Source organism: Thermobia domestica, chromosome 10, assembly GCF_964235325.1.
Source record: "Thermobia domestica chromosome 10, izTheDome1.hap1.1, whole genome shotgun sequence".
Taxonomy (NCBI): Eukaryota; Metazoa; Arthropoda; class Insecta; order Zygentoma; family Lepismatidae; genus Thermobia; species Thermobia domestica.
This window is the reverse complement of record NC_137463.1, coordinates 213,687,430-213,706,738: the sequence shown is the minus strand read 5'-3', so window position 1 is coordinate 213,706,738 and position 19,309 is coordinate 213,687,430. Positions and strand designations below refer to the sequence as shown.

General features: G+C 35.8%; 1 protein-coding gene across 2 annotated transcripts in view; it reads right to left on the bottom strand.

Moving 5' to 3' along the window:
* LOC145662977 (sialin-like) overlaps positions 1-19,309 on the bottom strand; it is a 125,085-nt gene that overhangs the window by 14,425 nt on the left and 91,351 nt on the right. For both annotated transcript variants that reach the window (XM_081729069.1, XM_081729070.1), the window contains exons 4-8: positions 16,439-16,523; positions 13,987-14,207; positions 11,675-11,824; positions 9,111-9,243; positions 4,308-4,463 (exon numbers count right to left, since the gene is read on the bottom strand). In XM_081729069.1, coding sequence (XP_081585195.1) covers positions 4,308-4,463; positions 9,111-9,243; positions 11,675-11,824; positions 13,987-14,207; positions 16,439-16,523 — 745 coding nt within the window. The remainder of the gene's footprint in view (positions 1-4,307; positions 4,464-9,110; positions 9,244-11,674; positions 11,825-13,986; positions 14,208-16,438; positions 16,524-19,309) is intronic.

The window sequence follows — 19,309 nt, the reverse complement described above, 5'->3', positions numbered from 1 at the left end:
AATTGTAACAAATTGGGACTTCGATTGAAATTTAGATAAAGCTTGCCTAGAAAGTAAGGTTGACCTGATCACCCTGTCCCTAGCATCACTGCCACATACTTCAGAGGCTGCTTCAGTGACTAATTTCACTATCCATTTTACTGCCACCGTGTGGTATGGATAGACGGTGGAGGACTATTCTGGCACAGTGTTGTCCGAAAGTGAAAGTTTTGTCCATGAGCTATTTGTTTGATACCGTCCTTAGAACTGGTGGTACAGTTATTGACACATCAGTGCTTTCCCAAAAGATCATTTCAGTGTAATCTTTCGCCTCAAAATTCAGTATGGGAATGATGTTTTATCTAATAGTGTTATGAAGATTCTCTGCTTCGTGTTTTCGAGCACTAAGAATCTTATGTAAATCATCTTGTCGGACAGCAAGTAGACCATCAGTCATCATGGCGAAAAGAACATTCTCTGGGAGTGCGAGAAATACATTCGTCTGAATGGATGAACGGATTACAGCCTGGTATTCATTTGGTAAGTATCTAGACCTATGAATGGTCTCAAAGACGTGACGAGGACCATTAGCAATGGAAGACTTGAAATAAGTATCTTAGGTCATTACTGAGTTATCTGAGTCTTCTGACTATGATGAGGTAAGTCACATTTTAAGGTTTGAATCACACCACTGGAAGCTTTTCACAGTCAGATAGTTTTGAACCTATGGGACCTGTGTAAGAATAGAGGCTTGAATTAGCGCCAATATGCGTGAAGAGAGCTCGGGAAGGCAGTTCATTAAAATGCAAGAGAAAAATAGCCTGTTAGTTCCTTTAATTTTCGACGAATACCTCCCTTCCAACCAGTGTTAGTGTTTGTTCCATCACACCCAAGAACCTCAAGAACCATAAAACTTCATCAAAGCCACCTTCGATTTGGTTCATGATGTACTGGAAAATAGCCGTGGTTTCGTCATGGCCAGAGCCAGAGGATGGTGTCACGTCACCAACGTATTGAGAGTTAGGTTCAGCCACAAGTGATAAGTGCTCTTCTCTAACGATGCCTGCGTGTGTTTTAGTGTCTTCCCTTTGACCAACAAAGTATAAGCTTTTAATGGGATCATCATTTCTAGAACTTTCTTTTAAATTCTGAGCAATTTTAATTTTCGCACGCCTTATTTTGCTCCTGTTCACAATTAAAGCAGATTTTATGTCGCTATATTGTTGAGATGTTATAATTCCAGCCTTTAAAGCTGCCTGAAGCACAGTTGATGTTATATGTGCCGCAGCACTTTCGCTTACAATGTATCTCTGAGCAATCATAGCAGTTTCAGTCAAATCTAGCTTCGGTTTAGATGTTCTGTCTTTGGGTTCGATCTCTTCCTCAGAAGAGCTTTCCTCTGCTTTCTCTTCAAGGTCTGCTTCATTGTCACTGAAGTAATTTTTGTGATATAATAAATAATATTGACTTTTTTAAAAAAGAAATACAGAATTTTCTGTGAAAATAGTGTTTAGCAAACTATTATCTGTAACGGCCAATTCATATAAGCTGAAGGCAACAGTAACCAAATATAGTGCTTGAGAAATGGCGCCCAATTTGAAGCATATCCGACTCGTTCCTGATAATGACGCTGAGTTACGCAGATCGGGACAGGAGAAGGGCGATGCAGTATTGTGAGGTGGAGGGGGAGTGTCATGGTGAAAAATAACAATGCTCTGCTACCACCATGAACCACCAGTAGAAGGAAAAGGCAAGGACGAAAATAGCTGTAGAAAGACTTAATTGTACTGAATTTGTCCCCTTTGCCGGTCCCAGAGGAGGCACCCCTATCCCACCGCAGGGGCATATAACTGACATTTTGAGACTTGAATGTCAGTTTTCATAGCATCTGGCATGTAAAATCCAAAAATATGTTTACTTTAACATAACTAAAAATAATGAACAATTTTGGTATTTTTTGTAATTTTCAGTGAATTTTGAAACTTTGAGGCAATAGTTCTCACAGAAGATATTATCTGATTTAAAAAAAAAATCTATACCTGTAGTGTCCGCGTACATGGGCCACTTTTGCCAAATATTACATTTCGTTCCGAAAAAAAAAGTGGCAAAACGACCCACCCTAGTATCACATATCTAATTCCTATCTTCACAAAAGATTACTTTGACTAATCATACAACTGTTGATTACATACTAAACTGCACATTTCATATATACAAGTGTCGTTACAAAATTAACTGTCAGTTGGAACATGCAACGAGGAAGGCTTTCAGTTCAATACTACTTGCAATGTTAGAAAATATCACAGAAGACTTGAAGGCAAGTGAACTTTTGTATCCAACATACTGTAATATCCCGTACATTAATCTGTTTACAAACAATCAATACATGTTTTCAACACCACCATGTGCGTTCTACCACGAACTACTACAGAGGCATAAGACAGGGATACCAGCAACACTACTAGTCATGTGACGAAGGACCACCACTGCCATTGCAACACTGGAGGAGCTATAAACCCAGGACGACTTCCACATTTGGTATCAGTCTACGGCTGGTCACCTTCTCTCCTTTAGCTTACTTGGAGCTCTGGGGACTACCTAACTCAAAAGCCTCTAGCTTGCTCGGAGCTCTAGGCCTCCTATCCTGCCCATTTCGTTTGCTCGGAACTCTGTGAGATTCCTAACCGTACCAGTGAACACCACCATTTATAATGAACAGGTCTTCTCGGGCTAGCAGCCAGGTAAATACTGTTATATCTTGCGACGTTTCGAGGGCTGACATCGTCCTCAGCTTCAGGCGAATATGATGGTGCAATGGAGTGTATGGAATATATATACTCATGTATGTATGATTGGACTCTTCTGATTGGTGGTTGAAATGGCGGCTTCTGATTGGTGCTTGAAATGGCGGGATATGATTGGTGTCCATGTTTTACTCAGTTGGAATCCTGTCTCTCTCTTAAGGTTCGTTTTTTCTTGTGTGATTGCAACGGCTTCTTTTATCCTCCTGTCCCAAACTCTTGAGCATTTTGCTATTATTTCGGCATCTGTGAACATATCATCAAACAGCAACATAAGATTTTGGGACAGGAGGATAAAAGAAACCGTTGCAATCACACAAGAAAAAACGAACCTTAAGAGAGAGACAGGATTTCAACTGAGTAAAACATGGACACCAATCATATCCCGCCATTTCAAGCACTAATCAGAAGCCGCCATTTCAACCACCAATCAGAAGAGTCCAATCATACATACATGAGTATATATATTCCATACACTCCATTGCACCATCATATTCGCCTGAAGATGAGGACGATGTCAGCCCTCGAAACGTCGCAAGATATAACAGTATTTACCTGGCTGCTAGCCCGAGAAGACCTGTTCACAATACGTCGCCAGGAAAGCTTCAATAGATACACCACCATTTATAGTTTGATTTAGAAAAAATCGTCCATTCTTTTAATTTGTCTTTCCCAGCTCCATAGTTGTCCAACACTCTTCTTTTCATGTTTTGAATAATACAGTATAAGCTTACTTTCTTACTGTAAATACTTACTATTAGTCAAGCACTAAAACACTAAAAGATTTGTACCAAACAATAATTGTAACTAACGGTATCTCCAATATTGCGATCACTATTTGACGTGTAATCGCTGAACTTGACAAAAGTGGGTTCCAGCAACGCACTTCCCTTGGTAAGTTCGTTCCATTTTATTCCCTGAGGTTTTTTTTTCTTCTTAATTTTATATCCGTGACCAAGTTTTCAGGGGAGAGTCGAAAGCTCTCAAATTCAAAATATAGATAATATTCAAAAAATAGATAAAATATAGATAAAATAATATTCAAAAAATATAGAAATCTGTAAGTAGACTGATGGTGTAAAGTGATTTAGTATGTACTGATGAATATGTCTACGGTTATTTAGTTTTTAATACAAGATCCAAAAAGTGAGGTCATTCGAGTCGCTAGAAATAAGACTTTCAAAATGTTCTTCAACCAACTAGGTTCCTTTCAATTCCACTGATGACGATAAATCATTGTTGAAACTGTATGCGGAGAGTTTATTCTTATTTTATTAATAATGAAATAGGACAAGTCAAGTGGCTGGAACATGCAGTGTGAATGACTTTCGGGTCGGTAACACCTCAAATACTGAAACATATGGCACTCCCCACAACCACCCCTCTTTCCCACACAAAAACCTTTGTTGCTAACAGGTCACATGGAGTCACTGAACTACTAAGTTAAGTGATTGCAAAGCTTATGATGAAATGTGAAGATTTTTCTGCATACATTGTAGATTGTTGAAATCTGTATTGCCAACTTACCAGCGAAATTTGGAGCTATCTCAAGAGCACTAGCGTAAGTGCCTGCTGCAGTAGCGCCACTTAATCCAACAGCTGCAGTGAAGAGTGCTGCTGGGGCAGCTGGATCACAGCCACTGAAACCAATAACGAATAAAACAGCCCCGGGCAAGAAGTGTGCTGTGAAAAGAAAAACACTCATTTTATCAATGAAAATAATCACATACATACGACATTCGTAGAAAAAGTTACCAAAAGTTGAGTGGTTCTTCAATTTTTTTTAATTAATCAAATTACAATTAAATTATTATCAAAGCAGTTATTAGTAAGCATGAAAGCCTAATGCTCAGGAAGAATTTTAGGGCTAAGTCTATTGATAAGAAAGCGGAAAAAATATCTGACACATTATTCTTAAACAGGATTTACACTGCAATTCTGGTATTCATTTCCTTGAATTTCTATGACTATGTGAGTAACTTTGCCTCGACCTGCGACACCACAATCATTTAAGGTTAGGTTTTAAAGAATCTTAAATCAACCTCCACCATTCCCATAGACGTCCAACACGTTTATTTTTATTTTTAATAATGTATAATCTTGCATTCTTACTGTAAATACTTATTGTAAGTCAAATTTCTTGTATTTGGAATGCAATTAAACAGTTGTACTAAATAATAATTATACACTAACGATAGCTTGAATATCCTCGTATTCTGAATATGCTTACAGACAAGTAAACATGTATTGGGAATACAAATTGGTTCGGTCAGTTTGTGTGTGATTAAAAATGCATTTACTTCAGAACAAAATGAATGAACAAATTAATCAAAGTGTTGTCCATCGCTGGATACTATTTCCCACACCTCAGTCAATTTTCAAATTACATCTCGTAAAAAAGTCTGGTCTCTCGAGGCGATCCAAGTTAGGAGCCAATTTTCGATTTCTGCGAAAGAAGCCAACCGATGAGCTGCCAAATCGTGTCGCATCTGTCGGAACAACCAATAATCAGAAGGAGCAATGTCCGGCGAATAAGGGGTGCGGTAAAATATCCTACTTGACAGTTTCCAAATAATTTTTTACGACTTTTACGACATGAGGCCGATAACTGTGTCACGGCTTTGTTCGTATACCAGCTTTTTTCTCGTAATGCATGGCTCAAACGAACCAATTGTTGCCTATACCGATTGCCCATAATAGAATCGCCATGTTGTAACAGCTCATAGTATACAACACTCTTTTGGTCCCACTAGATACAAAGCACAAACCTTCCACCAGATACACAGCACGAACCTTTGAACCATGAATATTCAGCTTTGGTAGTGATGTTGAGGTCGATGGGAACGATTGACCGAGCATGGTGTAGTATTTTTTTCTTGGGGTTGTTGTAGAATATCAATTTTTTTTTATCCCCAGTTACAAAAAAGCAGTTTCTTCGTTGCCACTGAATCAGCTGCTCGGAAGTAAAAACTAGGGATGGGCAAAACGGTTTTTTATAAAAACCGAAAACCGGTTTCTATAAAAACCGAAACCCGAAAAACCGACATTTCGGTTTTCTCCAAAACCGGTTTCGGTGAAAACTTTTCGAAAACACACAAAACTATTTCTGTGGAAATGGATTCGGTTTTCGGAGAACAACGAAACACCATTCTGGTCAGAAATAGAACAAATTTTGGAAAAAAACCGGAATTGGTTTTGAAGAAAACCGAAACCGGATCAGCTGAAAAACCGAACCGGTTTTAGAGAAAACCGATAACCGGTTTCGGTGAAAACCGAACCGGTTTTTGAAGAAAACCGGAACCGGTTTCGGTGATAAACCGAAAAACCGGTTTTGTGCCCACCACTAGTAAAAACTCGCCTTTCACCTTCCATCTGTTTCAGTTCATAAGGCACCCAATCGCCTTGCATGTAAATCATTCCCATGGATTTCAATCGCACGTAAACTGCTTGTTGTATAACTTCCAATGATTCTGCAAGATCCTCTCGAGTTTGACACGGATCTTCATCGAGTGATGCCTCCAATCAGGCACGTAGCCAAGCGAGACCAGAAATGAAAAAATTAAGGAAGGATGAAACAAAGTGAAATGAGAAAAAGAAGGATCAGCGTTAAAAATAAAAATAAAAATTAGAAACTACAGGAAGTTTTTGGTTACTCTTTCTTATGAGAAGATTTGTATTACTTGCAATACATGGTGGCGAGATGAGCAAGATATCCTGGAAGAGTCAGGGAATTTGAAATTTCTAGAAAAGTTACAGAATTCTCAGAATTTCTGCTACTAGTCAGGGAGATTTCAAGCTTCCGAATGCATAGTGCCGTTGAGTAACAGCGTGGACATATTTATCATAATTTTTGGTCATCGCATCCTTGCAGTATCAAACATGTTATTTCAAAAACATTTTTCTATTGCTCCTTTAACCTGTCATTTCGAACCGACAGTAGTTGACGGAAAAATAAAAACAAAAATTTATGTGGAAAGAAAGTTCTATTAGCATTTGATTCGACAGAGAAAGGAACGTAGATATTGTAAAATATTTTACAAGACATTATTGAAATGCTTTTTACAATTTGAAGTATTTTTATAATAGTGTTTTTTTTTTTTTTTTTTTTTTATAATAGTTGAGGTCATAATGAAAGGAAAATTGTTATATTTGAACACACAGAGGAAGGACGTAAATATTGTAAAACCTTTTTCAATGCGTTTCTTTTTTATTAAATTTTACTCGAGATTTCTTCATAGTTTGTTATTAAAATACTTACCAAGATATCCTAATTTTATTGTCCTAACAAACCAATATATGCTGATAGTAAAGTAGTTTAGATTGATCAAGCTCCTGGGGCTTCAGAATTTCATGTCACGCCCCCCTCCCCCGTTACGAAATTCTGGCTAAACGAACCAATATATGTTCCAGTAAAATAGTCTAAAGTGATCGAGCCCTTGGTGTGATGATCATAGTATTTCATGTCACGGACTCCCCCCCCCCCTTTTTTTTTTCACGAAATCCTGGCTACGTGCCGGCTCCAATTATTTGTCTTCGAATTTTTTGGCTGTCCAAAGTGAGGCTGGTCTTCAACCCTGAAATCACCATTCTTGAAACGTCGAAACCATTCCCTACATGATTTATCAGTTGAAGCATTGTCACCATACACTTCTACAAACATTCGATGCACTTCAGCTGCCCTTTTCTTCCAATTAAATCAGAAAACAAAAACCTCCCACAAATGCTGCTTAGTTACCACAAACTGACAAATTCAACACGGTAAGAAAACAGTGGTTTTGTACGAATATTATTGACAGATACCTAACCTCTCTGAAACCACCGAAAGCAGCTGTCACTAATGAAACATTCAAAACAGCCAAAGCCATCTTTTGAAAAAGGACCAACTAATTCGTACTCCCAATCATAATTTGACCTATCTCTGATTATCTACAATCAAAAACGTGAACTTTTTTTCTTGTAGTATTTGATTTTTTGTTTTATTTGTTCTATTTCTTTCAATGTTAGAAATTCTAACATCTCTTTCGTGTTCCTCAAGCTTCTTCATTTCTCAAGATAACTTTCTTTTCTCAGCCTCTTTCTTATCATAATTTTGAACATCTCTTGATTCTGTGAGGTGTTCTTCATATCTTCTGTGGGCAACTAAAAAAAATTCCCCTGAATCTTCTATGAAACATAGTAGATTTCCCTGACTTCTGGCATATTTTGAAGCATTTCCCTGACATTTCTTGATTCATTTTAATTTGCCTGCCTTTCCCTGACCTTTGCTGACTTTCAAGGTCAGTGTGAACCCTGTTAAATCAATTCAATTGTAATGCATCCCTATATCTACACATGATCAGTGTTATTAGGGTTTTATCACAATCAATTACAGTTTCCTCTATTACTTTTGCTGGGAGTATGGAAGAATGGTTAATTGGAGAATTCCGCCCAAGCACTTACAAGGGCGAACACTGCTGTTCTAATGTTATGTGTACACAAAATAAATATTAAATCTGTAGTACTGTCGTATTTAAAAAACAAAAAGAACAAGAAAATTTTTTTTCCATAAATACTTAGTTTATTACGAGTCCTTAATTCACTTTTAGAATCCTTGACTAAAAGTGCAAAAAGGGGTTCATAAAGTGATTCAATTTTCATGTGAATGACAACCTGGTAAACAAAGCCGTAAAATAAGTGACTGAATGTACAGGAAAATTTTTAGAAACGCAATCAATAAAGTTAAGTATTTCATGTATCTCCCTATATTCATTTCCTTTTAATACAATGATTGAGAGCTTCATGTTACATTATTTAAAGACGAAAGAAAGGAAAGAAAAAAAGGACGAAAGAAAGGAAAAATACTTAATAGGAAGTTAGTAAGCAAATCTTTCACGTTCATATACACTATGGCGAACGTATTGGATGTGAAGTGGTTTGGCTATTTCAGATACCCATTTTTATCCTTTCACTTTCCCATATGTTTGTATATTTTTAACATTCTTTTTTTCTTTTAAAAAAAAAAATCAAGACAACTGACGATGAGGGCCGTGTCCCTCGAAAGTGATATTGTTTTGTGATTTATAGCGGTGTGTATGAAACGTTATCTTTAAATTGATATTGTGAGTATTGTTACTGCTCACAATATACACACTATAAAAAGAAATCCTCTAAATTTCTACCGAAACTTCCACCTAAATTCCTTGTTGTAAGAAGTTTCCCTAACGAAGAAGTAAGAAGTTGTAAGGAGTTGTAAGGAATTTCCTTTTTCAGAGTAGTAGTAGTAGTAATAATAATAACAATTTTACAAACTCTTAACATATTTTGAAGTTGCTGATGAAAGATTATACTTACATATGTATACAAGAAGCCTTCTGCAAGTGGTAGTGGAAGCCAACCCTCTGGTTCTTACATGATCTACAATGCGACCGAAAGTAATTGCACATAGAAAGTGACCAAGATGCGGTAAAGCGGACAAAATACTGCCCTAAAAGAAAGAGAAAATATACATATTATAATTTTTATTTTTCTATTTGGTCTAAATCACCTGTCAATATACTTTATTTTCTATAACCAAATGAGACAATATATATTTCATCATTTAGATACACTTCGTTGAAAAAAAAAAAAAAAAAAACTTTTGGTGGTAATATACAACATGTAACATAACATATAATGCAAAATATACAACAACACAATATTAACCAAACCAAAAAACAAAACCAAACCACTTGGCATAACGATCCATTTGTGAGCCTAAGCCTGCTCCAGCGCCATCTGCTAGCGAACGGCTGAACTACGTCCAGTCTAGCCTCGTGCACGTGGTCAACGCCCTACGACGCTCTGTCTTTAACAGATGCATCAGGAGCTTTCTAGACCTAATGGCCGTCGCGTCGTTTTCACGCAACTCCCCACTTTTCCTCACGACACTGGGTGGACGCCGAATATTGGGAAGCATCGGCCGAGAATGGAACCCGGGACCACCCAGAATAAGTCTAGCGCTCTAACCATTACGGTGCCCCCAAAATAAGTGGAAATAATATAAAATATAACTATAATACTATAATGCGCACTCTTTTTATACACAATTGAAAATAAAATTATTGTTCCAACATTTACACGTTTTTGCACGATATCACACTTACAGGATATATAAAACTAGACACACACAAATTTTACTATGTAATTAACAAAACACTTTTAAAATAGAAATGAAAATACAGTCTTCAAGAGAGACTACGATTGTAAAATTTTTCAATATGCTTCTAGTGAGATTAAAGCGAGCGTAGAAATAATTTGACTAATATTTATCTACTAAAATGCGATTTTATATGCTTGTCAGACAAGCAACATTCCTCCTAACTGAATAATTAGTGCTATTATCTTTGGTATGATAGACCCGAGTTCGATACGCACTGGGATTAATGCGGTTTGGATCTGAAATTAAATTGTAAATTTATTTGGTCTAGGAATTAATTCGTGCGGTTGGTACGCACACATTGAAGCTGTAGTACAAACACAAAATACATAAATACCTTAAGAAAAATATTGTCCATCGCTAGCCACCACTTTCGCCCATCTGTCAGGCAATGTACGGATTCCGTGGCGAAAGAAGTCCTCATCCTTGGAAGCGATCCAGTCAGAGACCCATGTTTCGATATCTTCTGAAGAAGTAAACCGCTGTCCAATCAAATCGTTGTTCATGCAATCGAACAAGTAGTAGTCCGAAGGAGCAACGTCTGGTGAATACGGCGGGTGGGGTAAAACTTCCCATCCGACATTTTCTACATAGGTTTTGACCGGTTTTGCGACATGTGGGCGAGCGTTATCATGTTGAACAATAAGTTTATCATGTCTGTTCTCCCATTCTGATCGTGTTCTGGCCAGAGCTTGCTTCAAACGCATTAATTGTCGTCGATAACGTTCTCCATTCATAGTTTCACCCGGTTGCAGCAGCTCATAGTACACCACACCTTTCATATCCCACCATATGCACAGCATAACCTTTGCACAGTGAATATCTCGTTTTGGTTGTGATGGACCTGGTTCACCTGGTTTCACCCAGGCCTTTTTTCGTTTAGGGTTCTCGTAATGGATCCACTTCTCATCACCCGTAATAATTCGATGCAGAAACCCCTTTCTGCTCTGTCGTTGAAGCAGCAATTCGCAAATAGTCTTTCGTCTTTCAACGTCTCTGTCTTTCAATTCATGTGGAACCCAATGTGACATCTTTTGAATCATTCCCATGGCTTTCAAGCGTTTGGAGACTGTTGTTTGATCAACGCCTAATGCTGCTGCAAGTTGTTCCTGCGTTTGACACGAAACCTGCTCGAGCAATGCTGTCAATTCTTCGTCTTGAAATTTTTTTGGCTGTCCAGCTCGCTATTGGTCTGCCAAGCCGAAATCACCACTTCTAAACCGTGCAAACCACTTCTGACAGTTCGCTCAGCTAGAGCATGGTCACCATACACTTCCACCAAAATACGATGACTTTCAGTCGCACTTTTCTGCATGTTAAAGTAATGCAGCAGGACACCCCGCAAAAACACTTTATCAGGCACAAATTGCGCCATGTTCACTTAACTACAAACTGGTGTTGTTGACGCTTTAATCCACTGCCCTATACTACGAACGATACGCGATGACAGGGGTTTGAAACACATGTGTGGATACACGGAACTGTGGGACGCTCCGTTCGTTGCGCCATCTCTTGTCCACCCGCACGAATTAATTCCTAGACCAAATATGTCTCATACAGCATCGATACTAAACTTGAAAACAATTAAGTAGCCAATAGAAATATGACTTGTGCGATTGGCATTATGAACTATATTATCTTCAAGGATAGAAACATGATCAAAATACAAATAAGATTTATGTAATACAAATATATAGAAGTAAGATTTATCGAGACTTACATTTGTGACTGAGAATCCATAAACCAATCTCAGGTACTTTGTAGCAGCTTGATACAGGGTGATTTGACCCCACTGACCCCCCAAAATAGCTACAGCACAAGCCCAAACTGGAGAAGACGTCAGAAAGGATTTTAATGGCAGCGAAGGAACCTGAAATATTAAATTAAATTAAATACTCAACATAACTATGTAACAAATGCACTGAAAACAACACAAATAAATTTCAATGGTATAAAACAAAATTTTGCAAGTTTTTATCAAATACATTTAGATGGGAAACTCATACAGGTATCTGATATTTATAACTTTTTAGGATTTACAGTAGACTCAAACTTAATCTGGGATAAACATCTCAATGTCTTGTTGAAGGGCCGCGGTGGCTCAGTGGTAGAGCGTTCATCTAAGGTGCTTGGCCGGGTTCGTTCGCAGCTCCCGCCAAGGGAACTTTGTGGTTTACATACACCCTGTGCGTGAGTTTCCTCGGGGTTCTCCCGTTTCCTCCCACTTTCTTCATTACACCATATTCATTTTTCATCATCACCGTCTCGTTTAGCCTAGTCGGCATAATCGTGTGACGTAAAACTCAAAGATTTCATTTTTTTCAATGTCTTGTTGAGAAAACTAAGAATAAAAGTTTACCTTATTCACAAACTCAGTAAGGTTCTAACATTGGAAGCATTAAAAAGTTCATGCTTTGGTTTGATCCAGTAATACTAGAGCAACACTTGCCATGCAAGAAAAGAGTTTACATTGCACAAGATACCGCATATATATACACACACACACACTCTCAAAACCATTTATACATACGTACGAATAAACGAAAATTTTCCATTAAATTTCGACTTACATCAATAATACATCAATATTCACACAAAATTAAGTTTAAAAAAAAAAACTCGATTCAGCATATAGCAATAAAATTACATATCCAAGTTCTGATAAATAAATGTCAAGTTCACAATTACAAAAAAAAAAAAAAAAAAAAAAAAAAAAAAGTAAATTTATTGTTACATAATCATCTATTTTTTAATATAGAGGAATAACTTCAATCAGATATCTCTGTAAAATACCAAAATTAAACATTAAATTGTGTCGACCAAGAGGGTTAAAGACGGGAAATAATGTTTACAGATTATCTAACCTGCTGTTTTAGTATTATTGTTAGTATTCGTTTGACTGCATAATACCTGTAACATGTGTTTCTTAAACAGTTTGGATTTTATGACAAGGTAATTAACAGTTTCTAAGGTGGAAAAATAAATTAATAATAGTCAAAGACACACTGTAAGCGTAAAAGTTATAGGATTTTTTAATTGTGTTTATTAATTTATATTCTACAACAGTGAGTATCTTAAATTCTAGGAGGCCTTTACACATACTATGGTGAAGATAGCTCATGGATTCGCGATCACGTAACAATGCAAGCGCACTTTATTTCAAACGCCCAGGATTATAGTCCCCTATCTTAAGTGAAGAGAATTAAAAGCATGGTCGAACTAAAATACCATCCCCTTGTGCTGTAAATAAATTAATATTGTGCCTGACCCTTTTACCGTCCCATCACAGCTCCCAAAAGCCAGCTCGCCGGAATATTCACACCAAATTTCAAAAAAGCATTTACGGAAGTTGGTCATATTTCCCGCATATAAGAATGAGGTTCCATTGTTGAAGAAAGGATTGGTGGAGCGCGCTAATTTTCCGCTTTGAGCCTATATATATGTACAGAACTGGTTGTTGTTAAAAATTAGAATAGCACCACTGGATATTTCCGCATTGAGTTTTACAGAACTGTATAAGAATAATGAAGAGACTATTAAATTTTTATGAGAACCACGGATTATCGAATTTAAGTGATAATTGAAGCTTCTATGAGAACCGGTTCCTGTCACTGTTCTAGTCTAACTACAATCTTACCGGGTAACTTTACCTGACCAAAACTAACCTGACAAGTTTTAATGTTTTAACTGCTTTTTTGTAGGCTTGAAAATGGGGGGCACCTCTAAACTTAAGCCGGAAAGGAAAAAGTATGGAAACTTTGGGGAGGAAAAAAAAAACTAACGATGCTACCCATATTTCTATGGTACATTCCCAATCATCATTATAACAATCATACAGTCGTGGATCTTAAACTCATATCGCTATAAGGGAAGGGAAAACACCTACCGGTACCTAATGTTTTAATTCATGAATACTGAAAACCATAAGCTACTTCTTCCCTTTCCTAATAGCGATGATTTTCTTTAAGTGTGATTTTCCTTAAGAGCCGTTACTCAGTGATATAAAATAATTGTCTAAAACAATGAGCGTACCTTTTCTCTTCGAAGCACTCCTTTGGTGGAATTTTCAATATGTTTTCTTTCTTGCTCAGAAATCCGTGGATGTTTTGCAGGTGAATCGAATACAAATTTTGACCACAGAATGAACCATACAGCGCCAAATAAACTTAAAACATAAAATAAAGCATTACTGCCAACAGCACGCACAAACGGACTGCCAATCAAGATGGATAAGGCGACTCCCAAGTAAGAAGCTACAAGAAAAAAAAAAATGGAAGATAAGAAAAAGCGTTAGTACCATTACGAAACATACGAAAAACATTTCATACGGGTAATTTAAATTCTTCTATTAAGTAACTGTAATGACATTTACAACTGATTACGGTTACCATATAGTGAAATGGCAAAATGCGCACACACTTTCATCTAGCTAACTAGTTATATAAACATTAACTTTTGACACAAGAATAAGTTATCTTTTACTACCTATATATATATTTATATAATCTTGAAATGTCTAAAAAAAAAAAAAAAAAAAAAAAAAAAAAGATAACTAATGTTAGACAATATTATGTTTATATTGTCTAACATTATGTCTAATATTGTCTATGAATATTACACAGCATTATGTTAACTTTGCCTATTCATACTTTTTAATAGATCTAATTATTTGTAACAATTCCTTCTTTCAATATAAAATGCCAAATATAATTTTCACGTTAAATGTCGAAAATTGACTTGACAATACATTTGAGCTTAGAAATTTCGGACAACCCAGGAAGTTCCGGAAAATGTATATAAACGGAAATATTTAATCTCAAAATGCGGACATCGCATAAGCGCAGACATATGGTAACTAAAATTGATAAATTTTTCTCCTTGCTACATATTCTTCCGATATATTAATTTTGGATTATTTTACCATCTAAACAAAATCAAAAGTTACAATACAAAGAGTACTTGAAAGAATTTGAAACAAATTGAAAGATCATCATACACACTCCTCACAGTCGAATAGTCAGTTAGGTGGTTCATTCATAATGATGAATTAGCACATTTTACTGAGGCCAACTACCAAGATTTGCAGGTGACGTCTTTAGGTTGGAATGGCAACTCTCGATGTGGTGGTAGCTATTACAGAATATGTCAATTTCCCTTCTTTCATATTTGCATAGCACAGAATTACAACATTTTCAGCAATTAAAGATTACAAGAACGACTCAAGATACATGTTCCATCCTGTATATAACGCTAATAACTAAATTTCTCGCTCCTTATCCTTCGAAATGAAAATGTCAAAACGTATGAAAATGAATTAGATATTGGTATCGTCAAGCAGCTCCATATATAAAATGGCACGAACTCATTTTTATTTTTATTTTCCCAAAAAGTTTCATCGACCAGAAACACGAGTGTGTATGGAAAATCTTAATTTGATCTGATTTTGAGTTTATCGTCCCGTTTCAGCAGCGAGACTATATGAGACGGGACCTACTGATTAACGTGGAATCCGAACCACATGAGCTCCCACCGTGAATCGGACCCAGGTCTCACGCCGGAGGAGCGTACCCTAACCGCTTAGCCACGGAGGAGCTCATGGAAAATGTTAAATCCACACTAACTGCATCCATTCTTGCTCCTTGTTAAGAAAACATTCGTTCAGAATTTTGAGTCAATAGCCTTTTATTTAAGCTATCAATATAAATTACCATGATATGATAGTCACTATTACCGTCTACAAAACAAACTTGCTTCTTGAACAACAACAACAACAATAATAATAATAATAATAATAATAATAATAATAATAATAATAATAATAATAATAATAATAATAATAATAATAATAATAATAATAATAAATAATAAATAATAATAATAATAATAATAATAATAAACAATTTACTTAAAATTTTGCTCAATAGTAATAATAACTACAATTAAAAATGTCATTGCATAATTGTAAGCCCACTTTTTATATCATCCTTCATTTGATTTGCCCTTGAAAAGTCAAGGATACTATCAAGTTCAACCGAACTCATCAAATCGGAATCAAATTTGGCATTGTGGTAAACCAGTAGAGTCATTTCAGATTTTGCCAAGAGGGAGGGGGGAGGAGATTGTTCACTGACTTAAGACCTTCATATCTTTTAATTAGTAACCTATAAAATTTATTAAAAAGTATGTGTTTGTCAAACTCAAGGATGACAGTCCCCCATATCCTCTCTAAATAACGCCACTGTGGTAAACGTTGACCTGCTAAATAAGCGTGTGACATATATTGTGCAGACTTTCGGTTCTTAAGTTATGCACAGTCGAAGTTCTAAATCAATTCGTGGACTTGGACTTGATAAAACTATAATAAATGCCATTTAAAAATCAATTTTGGATAGAAAAAAAAATAAATATCAAATGAAGAATTTTCTTTTCTTACGACTACGCATGTTTCACTTATAACCTATGTATGTTTTTAATATAAACTTACCGGTATAACAAGAAACAAATTGACTGCGCTCCAAAGGAGGAATCCAGCTAGCAGCCAACATATGGATTGCTGGCCATGTTAAACCCTGAAAAGAAAGACAAGTTATTTCAAATTTATTGGAAGTATTTTAGGCCTAGTACTAGTAATTATTTAAAAATACAGTTTGAAATTCCTGCAACTACTTACATGTAATGCATTTGGTAACAAGTGTTATGTACTTTATTTTGGGACTACACAGAAACAAGAGTGTTCTGTTTCTGGAAGAACAGAGCAGGAAATATTATCTCGCTGATTAGCAGTGTTGCTGGGTACAAGTAAGTAAAAGTTTTATCATGATAATTTCGAAGTTTCTTTTTCATTGTTTATAGGATTTGCATTGTATAGACCGATCCTTAACACACCTTTTGATACACTGAAACATTAGTAGTATTGTAAGTACAGAGTGTTAATTTAAGAAAAATACGATTTTCCCTAGTTATCCCTTAAAGAGGCCTCATCCAATTGGATATCGGTGTAAATGAAACATTATTTCTGCTCCATAGTTTCCAAGCTACTCCAACTAAACAAACTGAAAATTAACGACAGAACATTCATACGTATGAGTTATGTCAATTTACGTGTTTTGTAAAAATAAATAAATAAATAAACAATATAAAATAATATAATATAAAATATAATATAATATAAAATAAGATAATATAAAATAATATAATATATAATAAAATAAAATAAATAAATAAATAAATAAAATACACCTTTGGTTATATCTGGCAACACTGTGTGGTTCCTAGTGTACTTTAATTGTTGCTTTCTAGTTTATATATATATATATATATATATATATATATATATATATATATATATATATATATATATATATATGCATCAACAAAACTTTATTTTGGTATAACCATTATTTGTGTATCGCTTCCGGTTCAAAAGTTCTACTGTCCCAAACTCCGGATTGCCATTGTTATATTGGACACCCTGTCTGTTACGTATCTCGCAAATATACAGATAACACCAATATCTACCAGTGATTATTAACAACATCTGATTACTTGTGTAATTGCAGATGTACTTCAAAATGTCAGGAGATAGAAATCTAGTCTTGAAATAATTATCTCGAAGTTATTCAGATGGGAGAGATAAAAGACTAATTTTTTTCTTAAAGATAATTTTATAAATATAATCCTGAAATGTGTATAATTTCTCGATTAACACTTTTTAATTGACGTTCTACGATTATGTACCGAGTCTAAGGGAACAAAGATGATGTGATGGATGATCATGGTGAAATGATAAAATTAGGAGAAAAAGAAGGAACTCAGAGAAACTACGCACATCGTATTTATGCACCACAAAGTCCACTTGGCGGGAGCTGGGATCGAATCAGAGAACCCGCGCGCCAGAGAGGTGAGCACTATCACTGAGCCTCGCAAATACTTACATATGCATTGAGTGGAAAGAAATGCATGATCTAAATAAAGTTTTTATTTATTTTTTTTTTTATAGAGGCGGAGAACTTTAAACTGGCAACACTTTTTTGATATTAAAGTTCTCGGTTGTTTTGAGGTTAGTTTAGTTTGGCAATTCATCATGAATAGACTCACGCCGGAGCAACGTTTGCAAATTGTGCAAATCTATTTTGAAAACCATGGTTCAATTCGACAAAATCATCGGACATTACGTGAATTTTAAGGTGCTCAATCGTCCATTAGAGAGATAAATTCGAGAAACTATGGATCGTTTTCGCAATACGTTTACTGTAAACGATAATATGCATCCGGTGGAATAATTGGGCCGATGGAATCATTGGTCCATATGTCTTCAAAAATGATGCTGGTCAGAACGTTACAGTCAACGGTGAGCGGTACAGAGACATAATTACTAACTTTTTCGTGCCTCAAGTAAAAGACATTAATGTTGCAGACATGTGGTTTCAGAAGGACGACGCTACATAGCGCGCGGCAGAATGAATTTACTGAAAGAAACATTTAACGAACGATTAATTTTACAAAATGGATCTGTTAACTGGTCACCTCGTTCGTACAATTTGACGCCATTAGATTATTTTCTCTGGGGATTGTAAAGTCTCATGTCTACGCCGAGGAACCAGAAACAATTCAGCACTGGGAAGCCAACATTTGACGTGTTACTGCCGAAATACAGCCTGATTTACTGCGAACAGTGTGTGAAAATTGAACCTCCACATTACGCCATGTACGCGCCAGCCGCGCTGGCTATATACCCGAAATCATATTCGAACATTAATGTCATAAAATGATCTGTCAAATAAAGCTAATTTCATGGACATTAAAACATTTTGTTTTATTTCAACATAACGTTCTCCGCCTCTAAAAGAAACATCCTTTATATTTTCTCTATATACAGAAGAAGTCCTGAGTGAGTGGCTGACTGATTGATGAACGCCCAGGACAAACCGATTAAGCTAGAAACTTGAAATTTTGACAATGCATAGGATTTGTGACGTAAGGTACCACTAAGGGAGGATTTTTGGAAATTCGATAGTGAAAGGGGAAAGACGAGTGGCAATTATTATCTTAAAACGTACATATTACAGAACTTCTAAAGATTGTAGACATGACATTTGACATTTGAACTTCTCATTTAAAATAATTATACATATGTTTCTGCGATTGTTTTTTTTTTTTAAAAAAAAAAGAACAAACATTTGCCCTAGAAGTGAAAAGGAGTGAGAAGGAAAAAGAGGTGATATTTACAATTATTATAATAAGATGCTTATACCTCGAAATTCTTTAAGGTTAGACACATGAAATTCGTTATTTAGACTTTTCATTTAAAATCATTAAAGACGTATTTAAGTGTGTTTTTGATATTTCCCCTACA